Genomic DNA, 21,011 nt, shown 5'->3' with positions numbered 1-21,011 from the left:
TGTCTAGATTAATTTAAATAAATGAATCAGTTCAACAACTACTAACACAATACCATCTGGCCCCTAACATGACATTACTTTCTTTTGGCAGAAAGCTTGCTTCATGTAAAAATACACCTTTTTAGCTAATAATATAAATATTACACAGCAACTTTGAAAGTTTTTCTTTTTAAATTGTTCACTTTATACTATTTTTAAACAAAGATTTTTAGTTAATGCCGAAAAAAAATTATGAACAGTAAAAATTGTACACATATGATAACATATGCATTCAGGGCATGCAATACAATAGTTATGTAATTTATTTGAAACTATGAGATCTTTATTACTTAACAAGAATATACTTTACCTCTCCTGATGACAAAACTTTTGATTTTGCTTGCATACGACTGGCTATGAATTCTGCCTGGCAAAATTTAACAACTTGTTCCAAGGTTGCTTCTTTCACCTATAAAAAAAATCATTCATTTTATGTATCTACTAGAGGAAAAAATAATCTCTTCAAACAATGTTTTATTTTGCTCTCGAAAAACTAAATAATGACTAGAGGCAATATTATATGGTGAAAAGGAATAAAACCGATATAACACTGAAAAACACGTCAATACATCACATAAACACAAAAATACAAATTAATACACTATGAAATTTTCCTGCATATAATGTTTTCCTGCTTATAATGTCATATTTTTAAAGTCCCAATATTACCCCCATAAGGACAATGTATTTATTTCCTGCATATAACGTTCATAAATAGTGTAATTTCCTGCTTATAATGTTTGCTTTCTAGCATTCAATAAATGGGGAAAAAATGTTTTAAAACCAAATTATTCCAACACTTACGATAAAAAGTTTCCTTTATGTATGTTTATGTTTACAATCACTGCCATACAATATATGAAGTTTGTTAAAATACAATTTTATGCAATATACTGAAGGTACACAATGTTCATAGTTACGTGTCAGTTGGCACCCTTAGTCAACTCTTCTCTTCCTTGCCATTCCAGTGGGTATTCAGATGCACGTAAATAGTCCTACGATATTTAAGTTGCCAACCATTGAGCGAGGGCATAACAAAAAGTGTTTTCTATTGCTTACAAATAATTTTTTTTTTTCATTCATACGTAGGAATCCCAAAATTAAACATTTTCAGGTGGCGAAGGAGTAGACGTTCTCACTCTTAATGTTGTCATCATGAATTGTGAGACAATTTTACAAAAAATGTGGCAGTGTATCTTTTAAGACAAACAAAATTTAACCAGGGAACAAGACGAAGTTGAAAAATTGTTGGCTTGTTTCGAAAATTCATGTATCAAGTATACTATCTATGGTTTTCACATTAAAGTTGTTTACATAGCTTGGTGAGTGCATGGTACAAAGCTCGAACATTGTTAAGAGCTAAATTGAGATTTCCTGCTTATAACGTTTTCCTGCTTATAACGTTTTTTTCTTGTGCTCCCTTGAAAAACATTATAACAGGGTTCTACTGTAATCATTATTTTGACAAAACTCAACTCAAAGTTCAGTGAATGTAATTTATTTAACATGAAGTTTGTATTTAAAAAAATTATATTAGGAGGTGCAAGGGAAAAAAACCTTCAAGGTCCAATGATCCTCGATACCGTGAACACTCGAGTGCAAGAGCCGAACTGCTGATGTGTGATGTCCCACCTTGGAGTGCCTCTTGTAGGCGTCCGTGACGAGGGACGCAAAGCTGGGCTCCTTGCTGGGGAAGTGCTTCTGCACGCGTTGGTAGCAGTGGAACACCTCCAGGAGCAGGGGGGAGCCGACGGCCTCGCCCGCCTGGTGCAGCTTGGCGCGCACGGACTGCTGGCACAGCGTGAGCGCCTGGCGGGACAGCTGCTCGCGCTCCCCGTCACGCAGGTACTTCCTGCGGGGGGCCACCGGACACGCCTCGTTCATAACTACACAGCTCGCCCCTGAACAGACACCTCGCGACGTTTCGTTTCCACCCACTTCGTAGATTATAACTCCATAACTAACAACCTGAGACAAGATTTAATGGTTTTATTTTTTATAAAAGCTGTTTTGTAATACTTACTCCACCAAAATAGTGGTAAAATTTATAGGCTACATGCAGATTCATACTATATTATACTATACAGCTTGCCCCTAAACCGACACCTCGCAATGTTTCGTTTCCATCCACTTCGCAGATTATAACTCCATAACTAACAACTTGAGACAAGATTTATTAGTTTTATTTTTATAAAATCTGTTTTGTTATATACTTACTCCACCAAAATAGTGGTAAAATTTATAGGCTACATGTATATTCATACTATATTATACTAAACAGTTTGCCCCTAAACCGACACCTCGCCACGTTTCGTTCCCACCCACTTCGCAGATTATAACTCCATAACTAACAACTTGAGACAAGATTTAATGGTTTTATTTTTATAAAAGCTGTTTTGTAATACTTACTCCTCCAAAATAGTGGTAAAATTTATAGGCTATATGTATACAATAAAATAATTTGTAATAAATTAGTCTAAAACAGATTCGTTCAGGAAAATAAAAATAAATTAGCGAGCATTTGCTGTTTAAAAGTGATTCAATAAGATACATGCAAAAAAAAAAAAATGCTATAGTAGCCAGCGTGAAATAATAAGTTACTTCCTCACGGCTGTTTCAGACTAGAGCCTGTTAGTGAATGCGTGGTTGCGACAAGGTATAGAAGGTCTGGTGAATATGATTGATGCCTCGACATGCCAAAAATTAGTTCCAAATTAGAATTATAGCAAAAAAGATGGAAAATTATAATAGGGCAGGGCCTAATCCCCCCCTTAAATGTCAAGGCTATTTGCAGCCATAACTCACTTGTCTGCTTCCGGGATTCTGCTTAACTGCACGGCAAGCTCCATGAGCAGCTTCTGATCTTTCTGCTCCCGGAGGATCTCCATGAGGAGTGTCATGCACCGGCTCATGTGAGACGCAAAACTACCCGGCCGGTCGATTTCCGAGGACGGGATACGCCAGATACCCTAAACAGAGAAACCATCATAAAATTAGGATGTTCACTAGTCAAGATATCAAATTGCAAGTCTTAAAAATTCCCAACATGGTAATACACATTACTCATCAAATGTACGAGGTGTGTTCCAAAAGTAATGAGAGTAATTTCCAAAAATGCATATTTATTGAAAAAAAAATAAAAATACAGTTCAACGTTATCTCCTTCAAAGTATGATCCTTGACAAGCTATACAGCAGTTCTATGGTTTTTCCACTATTCATAGCAACGGGTGAAGTCACTTTCTGTACATCTGCAGAGCGCGCTCGTCACAGCTTGTTGAAGGTTTTCGATGGTCCCAAAATAAGTCCCTTTGAGTTGCAATTTAAACTCAGGAGAAAATAAAGAAATCGCACGGAGCCAGATCTGAACTGTAGGGTGGCTGGGGAAGGGATGGTATAATTTTCTGAGCCAAAAATTGTACAGACAGGGCAGTGCGTGGCGACGAGGCACGCATGAGCAAATCATGTGTGAAAACAATGTTGATTTTATTTTTTGATGCAAAAGGAGTGGTTCATAAAGAGTTTGTACATCAAGGCACCACAGTCAAAAACATTCAATGAGCTGTGACAAGTGCTCTCCGCAGACTTACAGAAAATGACTTCGCCCATCGCTATGAAGAGTGAAAAAATTGCTGGAACCACTGTATAGCCTCTCAAGGATAATACTTTGAAGAAGATAACATTGAGTTGTAATTTGTTTTCAATAAATATGAATTTTTAAATCACTTTTATTACTTTTGGAACATACTTGTATGAAAAAAATAAAAACTTTATCATAAAATATGCCATTAATTGTAACACTCAAAATATTATGATACATTAACACTAATAGAAATTATGCTGTAAGATTAGCCGTGGCTAAAACTTTACCTCATCCAACACACTTGGTTGTCAATTATTTGTTGCTAGTTACAGGATTTCCCCAATAAATATTTAAAAAATGAGACTGTTCATTACCCAATGGTGGAAACAAAATGTGCTCATAGCAAGTGACCAAAACTCGATTATTTAAAGAAATACATGCTTGACTGACTTTACACATAGCAAAGAAGATGTAACTTATATCCCACAAAAAAATAATATGTTATGCTTACGTAGCGAAACATACGAAGGAATGGCCCCAGACACAAAATATCATGAAAATGCAATAAAACAACATGGCAGGTGGTATCTGGCCTTAAGCGTGAATAAAGACAAATATTACTACAAATTTTTGCTTTCCTAAACTTAAAAAATTGGCTACACAAGACAAAATATATTTTAACACATACTCAGAAAACCTTTTTAAAAACTACCATATACTTACATTAAAAAAGTTGTTATTTTTGCGTTCCAGAAAAAGGCCTTGTACAGTGGTACTGGTGTACCTGCTGGGAAACGGAAGACATTTGTGGGTCCCCAACAGAAGGTCTCGGCACTTTTGCACATTCCGGTGGAACTTGGAGTAGAAGTAGTAATGAGAAAGTCGATAAACTGACTTATAATGCTGAGGAAATCGTACAACGCATTCCTCTAGCATTATCAAGCATTTGTTAATAAGCTTGTAGTGATCTGTAAAATTCCAAACCACATACGTTAATTTAACAATGAGAAATTCCATTATTGAAAAAAATATATTTTCCAACAATTTTTGAAGTGAAACTTATTTGGGTGCGATGGGAATAAAATTCTGAGGCAAAATTTTAGTGCAACGTTTACGTGAAACATTGTTGTGAAACAAATTCTGACGCTAGTAGGTTGCGGACGGTGCAGAGAACTGGTTGGGCCGAGGACTCCACGTGGCGGCGTGCAGCTCAGGTTGAACCCCACCATGCTGCAGGGATAGGCGGGTCGCGGCGGTAGGGACCCGTCTGCGCCTGACACCACCCTGACTTGGGCAACACAACGGGGTTTGAATTTATTGTGCACTGCACCACAGGCCATCTTCGCAAGAAAATGGTGTAATTTTAAGTACATATTATTTTAATTATGTGTGTAAATCAGTACTGTTAAACAGTGTTGTATAAGTATTGTTTTAGATGTGTAACTAAATATTTTTTGCTGGTAGTATAATCCTTTTCACGCTTTAGTTTGACAGGGTAATTATTTGTCATGCTATTATTATTTAATTAACTATATCACACACCATATTATAATTTTGCGCCCACGAGCTTGTAAATATGTTGAGTCCATCTACAAATTTGTTAGCTTAAAAAAAGTTTAAACAAATCCCGTGCGTAGAACATTAATTGTTTTTATTTTTACTTTATAGCAATAACGTTATAACGTAAAGAATTAAAGTGAGGAAGGTCCGTGCCCTTTAGTTTTCGCATCTTCGAGCGGCGGACATGTTACTCATTGTTCATTCATTAGACAGCAGAACATTATCAATGCCTGTGAATACATTGTGTTATGTCTATGTAGCCTATTGACAAAATCTGTTGCACTATAACTCAATGATAAGGTGATATTTGCAGAACAACAATATCTGTCTATAAAAATGCTTGATCACATCTAATTAATCCATACATAATGTTACGAGTATAATGTGGGGAGAAAACTGGGTTCGTAAGGTACAACCCCAATTAATTGGTTCAGTTTTATTTATTACTAATGTTTACATCATTAATTTAATTAATGCACTCCAGATCTCTGTCCACAACAATTAGTCAGGCTGGTCATTGAAACATTTACACTTTCCACTGGAGATTTGCTCGACAGCGGATCGCTCTTCTGTCCACCTCAGTCCGTTTCCTTCGCACACTCACCCACACCGCGCCGCAGTACAGTCCTCAACTATCGCTCGCCAGGCCTTCACTCGCAGGTATCGCCTCCCGATAGGTCCGGTTCGCTCACCAAGTACCTCTTGCCCTCTTCACCTCTCGCTGATCGCACGGGTATCGCCAGTATCACTCCCCGAGGGGGGAGACTCTCTTCGCTGCTCCGCTCTTCGCTCGGAACTCTCGCGGAGGCCGGCGTCGCTGCTTTTATACTCTTGGCACACTTTCTGGAACCGACTGGGGGGGTTGGAAGTGTCGCGTCACCTTGGGCCGACCCGACACCCGAAAAGTCCAGAAAGGCGGTATTTATTTGCATCACTCCACGTGGCGCCTCCGGAAACCCACAGAATTCCCAGGTCGCTAAAAGGCGGGATGGTGCGAGGGGTGAGGAAGGAGTGGGGAGAGGGGTAGCAGGGACTCTTGTAATCCGGCCAGGCATGTGTGGCATGTCTTACGTCAGTGGACGGCGCGTGACGTCAGTGGCTCTGTGGGGCGGCCAGCCAGCTCCGAACCTGGCGCGTGTCGTGTTTCTGTCTGCGTTCCTAACAATAATATAAAATTACATTTAAAACTAATCAATTATAATCAATCGTAGCTTTGATAAATACTAAAAAAATTTTCTTTGTGGTTTGAGTATTTCAACAGTGAGTAATATTTATTGTCAAATAATCAATATTGATAGATCAATAATTATTGATATCCTGATGTGTTATTTTGAAGTGAGTAATAATTTTGTTAATTAATGTTTATTTATATTTTTAAAAAAATTATTAAAAAAAGGTTATGATTCTTAACTACTTGAAAAAGAAATGAAAGCCAAAATTTCTGTCCTGTGTTATCTTGTTATTTAATTGTGTAAATGCTTTTGCTCAGTAATACCAAGGAATATTATAAATGTGGTTGAGAATAAAATGTATTAAGGTTGAGTTACTTTTTAAAATGTGTATAAATTGTAGTTAGAATTGTTTTCGTGCTATAGATGGGGTCCTGAAAATCTTAGTGAAACATTTTATGGTGTTTCAACAGTGAGTAATTTTTACTGTTAATTAATCATTATTGATTGATCTATAATTATTGATATCCTGAGCACTTATTTTGAAATGAGTAATTGTTTTGTTAGTTCATGTTTATTTACTAAAATGGTCTTCTTTCTCTTTTTTTCTCTCACTGCCGTTTTACCCCTTTAGATATACTAACGAGTCGAGGTTTGAATTGCCAAAGAAGTTTCACTTCTCTCACATGTACTCAATTACACGTGCTAGTTTTTTTTACAAATTTTAGAATTCATATTGTAGAACATTACACCAAAAATTATTTACTTCAAAAATATCACATTAATTTCCAGCTTTTTATGGAACTTGTTTGAAAATACTATTTCCTTTCTGTTTAAAATTGCTAGAAACTTAAAATATTTAAATATCAATAATATTTGAAACTATAGTATGCAGTTTTACATTAAATATTTTTAATGCTCCAAATGAATTCTGACAATGTAAATACCTACTTACATACTGATACTGAAAGCAGCATATTGTCTCCCCGATCCCCCAAAATAAAACTTTTAAAAACAAATATTAAACAAAAAATCAGAAACATTAAAACAGAGAAATAGTAAAACAAATACTAACACTTATTAATAATAGGTAGAGTACACAATAAACTAAGAATGTAATACAAATCATCATGAATTATTAAGAGTAAGAATTGCTTGGATACTAAATATGAAAGCAAAAACAAAACCTTGTAAATTGAGGAAAAATGTCATATAAATTAAAAAAATTATCTATATAAATAATAATGTAAACGTTCGTTTAAAATCTTAAATCTCCGAAAGTTCTTCACAGACTACTTTAAAATTTTGATACGTTGCATTCAAATACTGGCACGTTTTTATATACCGTGTTTTCTCGCATAATCGTCGCACATTTTATTCTAAAATCAAGTTTGAAAAACAGGGGTGCGACGATTATGCAGAAAAAAAAAAATTTTGTTAGGTAAAGTTATTCATAAAAACAAAACCCTTTCATGGAAAGTACGTTTATTTAAAAAAAGGTGGAGTATACAAGAGCACGCCAAACAATTTATATTAATAATTCATTAAATAAAAACCTTTCTTCAACTTTAAATAGAAAAACCAAAACTCTTACGTGAACACAAGCCACTTGAATCTGACGTGAACTAACGTGTCGTAGTACATACTTGCCACGAAAGAATACGGGCCATCAAATGTAGTTAACTTGGCACTTGACAGAGAGTGCGCGTTGCATCCGATCGGCGAGATATCGATATTTGACTACGTGTGCACGCTCTATACGGGAAGCAACATAACCAAACATGAATGATGTGCTGGCTACATTTTTATAAGCGGTACGCCGCGACAACGCAGATAATCAGATAAAGTTAATAATGTTTAAAAACGTCTTTAAAAGATAATTTACACGTCAAACAACTTCGTATTTCCGTTAATTAAATAATTTAGTGGTATTGACCAAATTAAATTTTAGATTTCTACTTAAAATACATAGTTTTATACGGAAAAGATACCTACACTGGTACACCGTGGCGACGCAGACGATCAGATAAAAGAAATAATGTTGAAAAACGTCTTTAAAATAAAGTTTACACGTCAGACAACTTTGTATTTCCATTAATTAAATAGTTAAGTGGTAATGAAAAATTAAATTTTAGATTTTGACTTTAAAATACATAGTTTTATATGGAAAAGATACCTACACAAAGCGCTCGGCATCTACTAGTGGGACCAATAACATCATGCGAGTTTACGCGAGAAGTTTTTTTTATCCCAATTTTGACGGCCTAAAATATAGGTGTGACAATTATGCGAGTGCGACGATTATGCGATAAAAGAGGGTACTATATGTATAATAAATGTTAAGTGTGGTTTGTACGTGCATGCCACTATAACCCCAGCAACCCAGATATAGACATAGAGTGATAGAGATATATAGAGGTATACAAAGACAGTGTGTTATGGAGAGATATGGATAAATATACATAGATACATAAAGAGAGATTTATAGAGAGACAGAAATATATAGAAATTTATGGAGGAAGATATAGAGAGAGATAGAGAGAGAGATGCTTTGTATTAGGGATGTGCCGATTCATGAAAAAACCGATTCCGATTCGAACTGCTGATTCAAAGATTGGCCGATTCCGATTCCGATTTATTCCGATTCCGATTATTTAATTAATTTCTGGTAAACATTTGGTACAATATATTTTTTGTAATATTTAATAGTATATGAAACTTTATCTGTTAATGTAGATACTTACATCATTTAAAGGCGAGACTTTTATTTATTTCAATTTTTCTTGTTTTACCCCAAATTATCCCTCCTCCCACATTTTACTACTTATAATGAAATTATTTAGTCCTTGCAGTGACATTTTTTAAATTGGCCTGGGTTGAATAGGCCTACAAAATATCAGTGTCTGCAGCATAGGAAAATAAATTAGATCTATGTAAAACACTATTACCAATTATTTTAATTTTAAAATAGGTTGGAAAAATCTTTTTTTCTAGATAATTACCAACTACCTAAAATTAATTCTTTATTTTTAAAACTAAATCAGTAAGTGTATCCAAACACTGTAAGATTCTTTTTCAGGAACATCAGCTTTTGAAGAGTTTGTGGCTGCAGTCTGTTACGTTTCTTGTCTGCTATATTCCCAGCAACACTAAAAAGTCTTTCAGAGTTGACAGTGCTCGGAGGAATACCCAAGAACTTCCGTGCCACTGATCTTAGTTTCAAGTGTTGAGAATGATGCCAGTAGTTAAAAATGTCAGCACTAATTGACAAATTTGGTTCACTGAGATATTGAGTCAATTCATTTTCTGCAGCTTGACTTGGGGAAGGTTGATGACTGGAAATGTCAAATGCACTCATAAGCTCTTCGCAAATTGCCCACAAAGAAGCTTCTTTGACACTAGTGACTGCAGTGTTTACTTCAGTCGCTTTGGGCTTTGGAGTGTTGTCATTCAAACCAGTACATGTAATTGTCATTGCTTTTAAGAGCTCCTCTTTTACTAGTTTCACTGTATTCTCCTCTTGAAATGGTCTGCAACAAATAAGAAATGAGGTCATATACACCAGTTAGTCTAAAGTTTTATATGCATTTAAAGGTTTGGATGTTCGTACAGCCTAGTTTTTCAGTTGCTGATAAATCTGAAATGACATGAATATGATGTAGTATCCACTTGCAACTGCATTATTTCAGCATGATTTCCACATGGGAAAACTGCGAGTGACCCAACCAGGAATTGAACCTGCATTTATTTTAATGGGAAGCAAGCCCTATTATCTCTTTGACCACAACTGCCCCATGTACATATGTCAGCAATAGGCCTACTTCAAAGGAATTGTTTGCATGTCAAGAATCACAAATAAAGAAAAGACTATTTGTCATCCTTACCATATTTTGTAACGAGGATCAACAGCAGTTGCTATCAAGTAGAATGGGTCATCTTTAATATGACCAAATCTTGTATCAAGTGATCTTTTAATATCTCTCGCTATACAACCCAATCCTTGAATTGTTAAAAACTTCTCTGCTGCACTCTTTAAGCTTGTAATAATAGGTATTACATCTCCGAGTGTAGCTTTAGATGAGCTGAGAGAATGTGTTGCCTCATCAAATAACTTGAGGATCTTCACCAAATTTTCTGCAAGCACCCAGTCACTGTTGGTTAATTCTACATTCAAACTGATTGAGGCAGTGGCCACTGCAATAGCAGTGCGTTGCTCGCACAGCCTCTGCAGCATGTAGAATGTGGAGTTCCAACGCGTGGGTTCGTCTTGGATCAGTTCATGTTGAGGAAGTCCCAAGGATACTTGTGTCTGACTCAGAACTTTGGAAGAATTAGTTGAATGATGGAAGTGGGCTACTATTTTTTTGCAATTTGACACAAGGTTCGAGACAGAACTCTTGATGAAACAACTGTCTTTCAATACAAGTTGAAGTGTATGTATGTTGCATGTTAAACCCTTAACAGGCGAATGTGTTGATGAAAGGGCCAACTTCATGTTCGCAGCACCGTCCGTTACTATGGCAACTATTTTGTGGAGAGCCCCCCACTTATAAAACACAGTTTCCCAGTTTTCTACAACCAATGCCGCAGTATGTGAGGCACCTTCAAAAAGAATCACCTCCAGAGCCAGTTCTGTGAGTGCCCAGTCTTCTTTAATGAAATGGGCTGTAACACTAAGGTAGTCTTGTCCTCGGACAGATGTCCAAATGTTACTAGTTTCTGCACTTGCTAATTCATTCATGACTTGACACTTCAATTTCTCATACATATCTGGTATCACAGTATTTGCCAGATGCTGCCTTGTTACCATATGGTATCTTGGCTCTAGATGGGAAATTAATCTGCAAAAACCGATATCTTCAACAACAGAAAATGGTTGACTGTCAGTGCAGACCATTTCTGCTATTTTTTTGGTTATTGCCTTACTTCTGGGATCATCACTGCCAAACGTTTTTGTTTTGTTTATGATGGCCATCAGTGTTGGTTGCCTTAGAACTCCAGGTGATGAAGCTGAAGCAGTTTTTACTACTTCTTTCTGTAAATTTATTCCTGGAGCTGAATTTACAGTGGAACTTGAAGATGAAAGGGAAAATGATATTTGTGCACTACTACCAGCACTGAAACTGGGGACGCCAGGATCATCTTCACTTTGTGAACTTGTTATAGGCTTAGTGTGCGACACAACACGGTTTTTAACAATGACAATGTCATGTTTCCTTCGCAAGTGATTTTGAAGATTTGTAGTACTGAATGTTCGTTTGTTTTTTTCACCTCTCTTAATACAACATTCGCACAAATTACAAATCGCGATCGACTCGTCAGTTGCTTTAACGGAAAAATAATTCCAAACAATACTCTTTGCCATCGCATTTACTAATTATAACCAAACATTCAAATAGCACCTCACATTGGAAGCTTTCTATTTAATTTTGACGTGAATTGTTTACGTTTGGAAGATGAATTTTAAGTTTAACACACTAAATGGTTTCGCCGCTAGATAGCAGTGTTGTTCAATCCAAGCACCACAATTTGTTTTAATGCTTACATGGCGGTCTCTAGCATATTAATTTCAAAGTGAGAGAGTAATTTGTGTGTAACTTGTCAGTTCATATTAAATTCAGAATAAGAAAAGCCTAAATTTTATCTTGTAGTAGAATTAACCTTAACATCGCTTTAAAAAAAACATAGTACCAACACATCTGCAAGAAATTACTGTTAAACTAATAGTTTTTCTTCACGTACGCAAAAGCAACAAAAAAAGTTCTAGAATTCATATATTCTTAATGGAAAAAATGTTCATTGCAATTTCTGCAATCAAAAACGCAAAAAAACTAACGTATTTGACTTACCGTCGCGTTTACCTCCCATTCTCGCCACTACAGTCGGGCATAGTTTTTTTTTTTCAAAATAAAAAAAGTAAACAAGATATACTGCTGCTATGCCAGCGCACCTAGCGACAGAACTTTTTCCCGTGCCAAACTCGCCCATTAGACAATCCGTTTTCTTCCAAACCTGTAGTAGAATTAACCTTAATTGCACGCAAGAAACGACAGATTAACATGCGTGAAATTCGTGAAATTAGTTTTATTTAAAATGAAATATTTTTTGTATTAATTTTTAGTGTACATAATTATACGCAATCATTGCAGTACAGGCTTTTTTTACCGCTGGTTAAAATAACATCGTTCGGCCTTATGAGGTTTTGGTAATTGTTTGAGTGTTTCCGTTAATATAAATATGGGTATCGTAGTGAAGTATGTACTGAACTTTAATTAAAAAATTATCTGTATAAGCTAAATGTAAAAATTATAATCGGAATCGGAATAAATCGGTCGTTTTCAGATTCTTTGAGAATCGGTGATTTACCTGAAATCGGCCGGTTCCGATCTCTTGCCGATGCATCGGTAACATTCCTACTTTGTATATGTGTACCTACTTCAAACAAATTACAAAAAATATTGAAAGTGGCATTGCAATGTATGCCAGGCATTAGCTAGTTACTAATGTAGGTAAAAATTATTTTAATTTACCAGTACTAACCTTTATCGTCTGTATCGTGATCGCTATCATCACTTTCGTTTTCTTCATCCTTGTTGGGCTCACCACTTGCGCGTGCGCTGCTCCTTGCCTTCTTCCGCTCGACGACAGTGCTGTTCGGCTTGAAGCCGGCTTCGCTGCCCGAGTCGCTGGAGTCGTCGGACTTGCTGCTTGTCGAGGAATCGCTCGAGTCCTCGCTGGACGAGGATTCGTCGCTGCTGCTGCTGGAGGAGTTGTCGCTCGACGTCTCCGTCGTGGTGCCCGTCGTGGCGGAGCCTTCGCGCGAGCCCCGCCGGGCGGGATCCTTGCTGCCCTTGCCGGCGGAGTCCACCTCCATCTTTTCCGCGTCGCCCTCCTCCTTCCCGAGGGACCTCGTCGCACCGCCGTCCGCTGCCGGGTACCCGTCCTGTTTCGCCTCCGCTGCTTTGGGGTTCCCGTCTCTCTCTGTGTTCTCCGCTGCATCGCCCTGACTGTTCTTCCCCACGCCGTCAGCCGCCTCACCTCTCAACGCAGGAGCGTCGTCCTTGTTCCCGCAGTCCTGCCTGCCACCATCTTGAACCGAGGCTGCGGCCCTGCCCTCCAGCAACTCCTTCAGGGGTTTCAACTTCAGTTTCGCCTGGACGCCGTCTTTTTCTTCTGCAATCTGCGCTTCATTCCTAACCGGAGCTCCAGGGGCACCGGATTTCACTTCTGTGTTCTCTTTTGTGCTGCCTGATGTCATTGCTGCGACTCTGCTGATCAAGTTTTCCATGACTTCTATCACATCTGTTATTATCTGTACATCCTAAAAAAAAAAATAATTTATTTATATATATACATACATATACTTCACACACATTCATCAACATATGACAGGGTCTGGAACATAGTGGTGCAAGTTAAAACTTTTGCAGCTTAAGAGTTAGCTACATTATTACCCTTGAAATGTTCAAATTATTATTTCACATGGAAAACTCAAATCTATAAAATACGCCACTATATTCCATAACCCCTCGTATGTAAAAATAAAGTGAATCATTAAAATTAAAAATTAATTCCCAATTTGGATTTTGGAATGATTCCTGAATTAAGGGCCCCCACCTGTCTGGGCACACATATAGTATGCAGAGCTTCAGAATAAACTATCTGATTCGAAAACTGCTCAATATATCCAAGTGGTGTCTGTTTCAGAAAACCCCGTCGAAAATGCTCTGAGGGTAAAAGATTAGTTCTGTTTATGTATTTAGTTTTTAAACTGTATTTAAGGATACTGATAAGGACTAAAACATATGTTTTCATGAAATATATATATATGTACTTGAAACACCTGGTAAAGATTCTTGAAAGCATTACATCTTTTATCTTCATTACTCTGTCATCTAATGTTACAGTAACTATTCATATTTCAAAGATATCCTACACACGACAGGAAGTCTGCACGCCAGTTCAGAGCCTTGTGCTTCGAGGTGATATTGCGCTAAAAATACCAGCGAGCGTCGCACTATTCATCATGCATCACTAACATACCGTGTTTTCTCGCATAATCGTCGCACATTTTATTCTAAAATCAAGTTAGAAAAGTAGGGGTGCAATGATTGCGCGTAAAAAATTTTTTTTTTGTTTGATAAATTATTTATAAAAACAAAACCCATTCATGGAAAGTACGTTTATTTACAAAGTGAAGTATAAAAGAGCACGCCAAACAATTTAATTTGATAAGTCATACAACAAAAACCATTCTTCAACTTTAAATAGAAAACAAACTTTAAATAAAAAAATAAAAAAATCTGTGATCCAAATGCAAGCGGAACAAACGCGTAACGACAGTAGTAAACACCACGAGTGAGCGGGCTATCAAATGTAGTTAACTCGGTCCCACATAGAGAGCACGCGTTGCATGCAATCGGCGAGATATCGATATTCGACTACGTGTGCGCGCTCTATACAGGAAGCAACATAACCAAACAGTAATTATTGCAACGAGCGCTGGCTACGTTTTTTTAAGGGGTATACTGCGGTGACGGAGACGAACAATGAAGGTTATAACATTTAAAAAGTCTTTAAAAGAAAATTTACACATCACACAGCTTCGTATTTCTGTTATTTAAATAAGTACACGGTAATTTCTGAATTAATATTAAATTTATACTTTATAATACATAGTTTTATTTGGAAAACACACAAAGTGCTCGGCATCTAATAGCGGGACCAAAAACATAATGCGACGTTTACGCGAGAGGTTTTTTTTTATCTAAATTTTGACGCCCTAAAATATGGGTGCGACGATTACGCGCGTGCGGCGATTATGCGATAAAAGAGGGTAGATACACCCCTGACAAAGCATGCCCCTTAATTTCATTGTTTCATGACCATACACACTAATAAAATAACATTCAGCTATAATCATCAGTTATTAATTACCAGTGGTAAGGATCCACAAAAAGGTTGGCTGAACTCTAAATTTTCCAAGCCAGAAAACAGCGCATCTGAAGCTGATCTCTTTCTGCTTTCTTCTTCACTGTCAGACTTCCTGCAGACAGAAGAGACCAAAACATAATTATCATTGGTAACCAATATTATTTTTGTTTTTTGCCCTTTTCTAAAATATGCCATACTTCCAGTATAGATACTTATACTGTATTTTAATTCAATTGAATTCGAAACTCTCAATAAATTTGTAACTGAAAATTCAACTTAAACCCTTTAATGTGTGTGGATTTTACATATCATATCATATCACGCACCAGTTTAGGGCACTACATGGCAAAACTTAAACGCTAACACGAGGGAGGCAGGTGTATTTTGTATTGAAATGCCTTTCTTTTCGGTAGAGCACTACCTCTCACTCTACTCTCCATCACCCGCCTAGATGATTCGTCGGCACACAGCCCCCTCGAGGGAAGGGACAGGTAAAATGGCCTGGCAAACTGGGTTTGACCCTCAAACCTCGCCTTGATCCTCACGACACTGCAGTGGGGTGGATCCTCAGCGGACGGATATCCAGCGGCTTTGCCCCACTCTGAGAAACGGCACACTGTGGATTCACTGCCATTGTTGCCACGCCCAGAACACTCGGACAGGTCTGGAAGTACTCAGCGACATTAGTGTGTCGGGAAAACAGTCAGGCCTGAGGATGAAGTGGTCAGTCAGGAACGGTGGTCACGTGGACCTCGGAGGCCGCTGTCACCCATAACATAACCCTTCCTTGCTCCTATTCCACCTGGACTTACTCCCTATTGCCACTGGAGGAGAGAAAAGAGACGTGAAGCCCTCTTGGTTCTCTTAGCTCTGCCAACGTCCAAACTAAGAACCAAGCAGCCACGTAGCTGCAGCGAACGGGACCGGTGGTATCCCCGCATCCCTCGAAGCCCCTGTTAAAGCCACTCCAGCGACCCAGAGACAGAGAGCAGGCCCAGTGCCGGTAAGCTGGCTACCACCGACTCTCCGCTGAAGTGGTACCAAGAGGTACCCACAAGTCTGGGCGGTCGTTGGTTGCCCGACCTCTCCACCGCCCTGCTGATGCGGGCTGACATGAGTGCCTGCCCAGACTACCCACGAGTCCAACGGAGCCATAAGCTCCCCCAGCGCGGAGCAGCACTCCGAACGCATCATGAGCCATGGCTCAGGTTGAGACCTTCTGCCCAGCCCGCGCCCCAACCAGGCCAGTCGCCAGAGACCTGCCCCTGGCCGGAGGAACCCGGCTGTCCTGTGATGGGACGGCACCAAAGAACGGTCGCCTAACTATACCGCCTCACCCACAAGTAGGCAAGCGAGGCGCGACAACCAATAACCTATAATACTGGTTTTATTTTACTGATAGTAGATATCGGAAAAGTACCGATAATACCGAAAACTCATACTGGTTATTGGTAGAGACAAGATTTTATGGTTTTATTTTAGCCTAATTTGGTTTTTAAATACTTACTTCATCAAAATAAGGATAAAATTATACATGCTGCATTTTTACAGTAAAATAATTCTTAATTAATTTATCTAAAACAGATACATTCTGAATAAAAATAAATTATCAAGCATTTCTGGTTTAAAATTGATTCAATAAAAGAAGCATCATAAAAATTAAATTTAAATTTCTGATCCATGCACTTAGGTACAATTTTTTGTCTGGAAATAAATATATTCTTTGAATTTCAAAAATTAAAATATTCCTTTTTTTTTTATGATTAGAATTTACTTTGGATTAAATACTACTAAATTACATGATAAAACTTATATTTTGGTGCTACATAGTGTATTAACTTGCATTTAGGTGTTATCCTGTGTTTTGACATGCTTTTCGGTGTTATTTTGGTTTTATGGCAATTCACCATATAATCTTATTACTAGTTATCGGATATCGGGCCATTACTTTTAAGCATGAGAGAGTAAGAATGGGCATTATAGTAACACATTTACAACAAAACAAATTCTGACACTTGGAATAATATTTTAAAAGCAAATCAAATGAAGAAAAGATTAAAAAAAGTTATGTTTCATGTACACAGCTATGTATAAAGGTATAAGGCAATGGGATGTCTACGATTATAGCACACTCCGAACCAACCATGTACTGACTTGGCACGGAAATTAATGTTATGCCTTAACAGCTGGTAGATTTCTGCCAAATTTGTTTTTCTTTATTGAAATAAAATTTTGAATAGAAAATAAATTAATTCATGAATGCAATCTACATTTTTGAAATTACAATTAAAAATACAGTAAAAATTTTTTTATTAAATTTTAACACAAGTCCACAAAAAAAATTGATGCATGATACAGTAAAGACTCTTTACTCCTCCTATATGTAACTTTTATTGCTTGAGTTGTGCTCCTTAATGAAGATGGTTGACAGATGTTAGTGACCTTAACTTTAAATATTATAGTACCTATGAATAACTGAAAACCTCCCTTTTTTTTCATACTGAGTTGAATATAAAATATATAGAATCATATTCTAAATTTTTATATACTCACAGACCCCTAATAGTCTATTTTAATGGTTTAAGAAAATGCATTGCTAAGTTTTTGATTTTATTGCATTTTAAACTTCTCTATAATGGTTCCATAAAATGTTTATCCATTATACATTTATTTTTTGTTTAATTACACTGTACTGGGTATTAATTTTCCTTGGATTTCTGTTTACTGTAAAAAAAAAAATTCATGGCCTACGAAAATTAAATTTGCAAAACATTATACTTTTGTAAATAATTTTATGTTTAATTTTGAATCAAATTTTGAATTAGATAGCTTTTCATAAATCCACAGAAATATTACCAACACTTTTATTGAAATTTTGACAGGGCAACGTTTGTCAGGTCAGCTAGTTAGTTACTTACATGTTTTACATTAATCACACTGGAACATTTTTCAAAACATTAAAAAATGTGCTGATTTTTTAAAAAATATTTCTGAGTACCTACTTCTTTTCGAGACATGCTTATTACAAATTATTTTGTTGTGTAAATGTACCATGTTAAAGTACAATAACACAGAAATCTTCTTTATTTAAAATATATATATTCACCTCAAAATGAAACCATGAAATCTGTCCCTAACTATTTGTATCTTCTACAAAGAGATATTAATGAAATCAATAATTGGTGTCTTCTAAACTTGGTCAATCTAAACAATAATAAAACTAAGGTAATATCCTTTACTAGGAAATATAACCCTAAAGTTTATAATTACATTCTGAATAATAACCCAATCTCAAAAACTTTCATTACAAAATACCTTGTAACGTTGCAAGACCCCTGCCCTCCTAGCTCAACGTTTTTCTTTTAAACTTCTTTTTGTATAAGTAAGTATTAATAAGTCAATGTTTTTTGAGTGGTGTATATGTTATGAAACAGTAGAATCAGACGTTATGGATATTAATAGATGTTATTTGCACGTGCTATGTGTTTTAAGAATGTCCCTGGTATGTTAACAGACATTTTAAATAATTATTATTTTTTATGTAATTATATGCAAATAAGTCGCTGTACTAGACTTTTGCCTGTTTTGGCCTACTTTTTCAAGTTTTTTCTAAATAAGTTTAATTTTGTAAAGTAATTTGTATTATGATTGCTGTTCTTAATTTTATTAACGTGTTGCATAACAATTCTAGAACAAGGGACTGTGTCTGGGGTGATGTGTAAAAAGAGAGAGGCATAAGAGGCCTGTAAGTGCGAGTGAGAAAGAAACAGTGATTCCCCGCCTACAGAGATAAAAGCTGGGATTCACCACTGGTCGTGGGAACTGTGTGATAACTGCTGTCTCACGGTGTGGGAGAGAGAAGGAGAATGAAAAGTCCCTGGCTCTATGGATAGAAAACTGTTTACAATGTGTGTTCTGTGTTCTTATTGGCTTGTGATGTGTAGTGTGAATGAAGCGTGCGTGTGATTGGTCGGTGAGGTCATGTGACTTCTCCTCCCTGCGTGGAGGAGACTGTGACATGAGTTAGTCAGTCATCGGTCGATCGCTGCCAGGCGAGGGCGCGTTCGGCGGCTCGCGGTTTTTCGCCAGGTGCGGCCGTGTTTGAGGCCGCCCAGATTTCGGGTATTTCCAGTAAAAGGTTACTGAAGAACTTAATCTACGTTGTTTTTAGTTAATTTTCATCACCCGAGCTGCGAGCATTTTTCGACAGGCGAATGTATGTGTTGAGTGAATGAACAAAATTATTGAAAGTGATTGGATTCGTCTGTGCAACATTCTAAATTGAAAATAAAACAAAAACTACAATTGGCGCTTAACATCTTTTTATTGACGTGACAACGTCTAATAAATCGATGAACGCCGGCTGCACGCACGAAAAAGTGTCCCACTACGGATGTCCCACTACAGATGTTCTTGTTTGCTCATTGTATGCATGCGTGGCATCTCTCTTCATGCTAATTGTAGGGCCTACGCATGCGTGGCATCTCTCTTCCTCTCGATTGGAACGACCATCGATTTGACTTTTCAATCATATTTTCGTCGTTTGAATTATTAATATTATGTAATTTAACGATCGTCCACCGATTTTCAGCACAATTGGTACGGTTATTTAAAAGTAATGTTGAATATTCAAATACGTTTTGAACCAACAATGGTGTTTTACAGTTACACATAATAATTCAAATTACAACCGGGATCTATTGCACAATGTTTTAAAAAATATTGTAACACCTTATAAATAAGTTTGGTGTATTTGGGATGCGTATTTGTTATAAAATCGAGTTATTAAAACGAAATAATATTATTCCCCTACCGTGAACAAAATTTTTATAAACGTATAACATCTGAAACTATCACTTATCAAATATGGCCTCGTGGCTGAACGGTCAGCAGTGCTATTTCCTAGTCGTAAGGTTGTCGGTTCGAATCCCGACAGGTGTGAAGTTTTTTTTTAACTTGTAAAAATAAATACGGCGCATGTAACATTTCAAAAGTAATAAATATATTTGAATAATGAATGCAAATAAAAGTAAATTTATTAATTAAATTGTACATTTCAATTCACTCCTTTGTATCCATACAAAATAGTGATAATTCAATAAAAATGATTCAATTTTATTCATAAAAGTATGCAGAGGTAGATTTTAAGATAGAAAAAATTTTCAAAAAAATTCTTCCTCAAAGAATATAATATTTTTAATGCCTAAATGGTTTGGTTGCAAAAACCTATTACGGCTCAGTCTCAGGCCGAATATGATATTTCTTTTTCTTCTGGATCAATCCTTTCATCAATGTTTTGTTATGACGTCACGTTAAACTATCGTCCGTAAACCGACTTTACAGACAACCAATTTTTTTTTGTATGTAACGAACCGTTATAACCTTGGTGTCTTTCTAGATTCATAATTGTTTTTTCAAAAACAAATAGACTACTTAAATTCCTTTCAAGAAGAACATTTGCTATTATAAAATATATCACTCATTATTCTACCAATTCCGATTCAATTCTTTCTCTTTACTTGGCATTAATTCGATTTAAATTAGAATACTGTTCAATTATCTGGAATGACATTGGGTCGACTGATATCGAGAAACTAGAAAATTTACAAAAAAAAACTGTCTCAACTAATAATTCAAAAAGGTTTTCCGCATCCCAATCTTACTCCTCTAGCAGACTGTAGAGCATATTTGGACTATCTTTTTGTTAATAATAGGGATGGGTCGATT

At 36.7% G+C, this 21,011-nt stretch overlaps 1 protein-coding gene across 4 annotated transcripts in view; it reads right to left on the bottom strand.

Moving 5' to 3' along the window:
• The window catches only part of LOC134539713 (calcineurin-binding protein cabin-1-like), an 83,792-nt gene that overhangs the window by 4,636 nt on the left and 58,145 nt on the right, over positions 1-21,011 (bottom strand). For all 4 annotated transcript variants that reach the window (XM_063381941.1, XM_063381940.1, XM_063381939.1 and 1 more), the window contains 6 exons: positions 15,288-15,396; positions 12,891-13,671; positions 4,345-4,589; positions 2,845-3,008; positions 1,672-1,891; positions 350-448 (listed from right to left, as the gene is read on the bottom strand). In XM_063381941.1, the coding sequence (XP_063238011.1) occupies positions 350-448; positions 1,672-1,891; positions 2,845-3,008; positions 4,345-4,589; positions 12,891-13,671; positions 15,288-15,396 (1,618 nt within the window). The remainder of the gene's footprint in view (positions 1-349; positions 449-1,671; positions 1,892-2,844; positions 3,009-4,344; positions 4,590-12,890; positions 13,672-15,287; positions 15,397-21,011) is intronic.

Source organism: Bacillus rossius, chromosome 15 (genome assembly GCF_032445375.1).
Source record: "Bacillus rossius redtenbacheri isolate Brsri chromosome 15, Brsri_v3, whole genome shotgun sequence".
Classification (NCBI taxonomy): domain Eukaryota; kingdom Metazoa; phylum Arthropoda; class Insecta; order Phasmatodea; family Bacillidae; genus Bacillus; species Bacillus rossius.
This window is presented reverse-complemented; position numbering and strand designations above follow the sequence as displayed.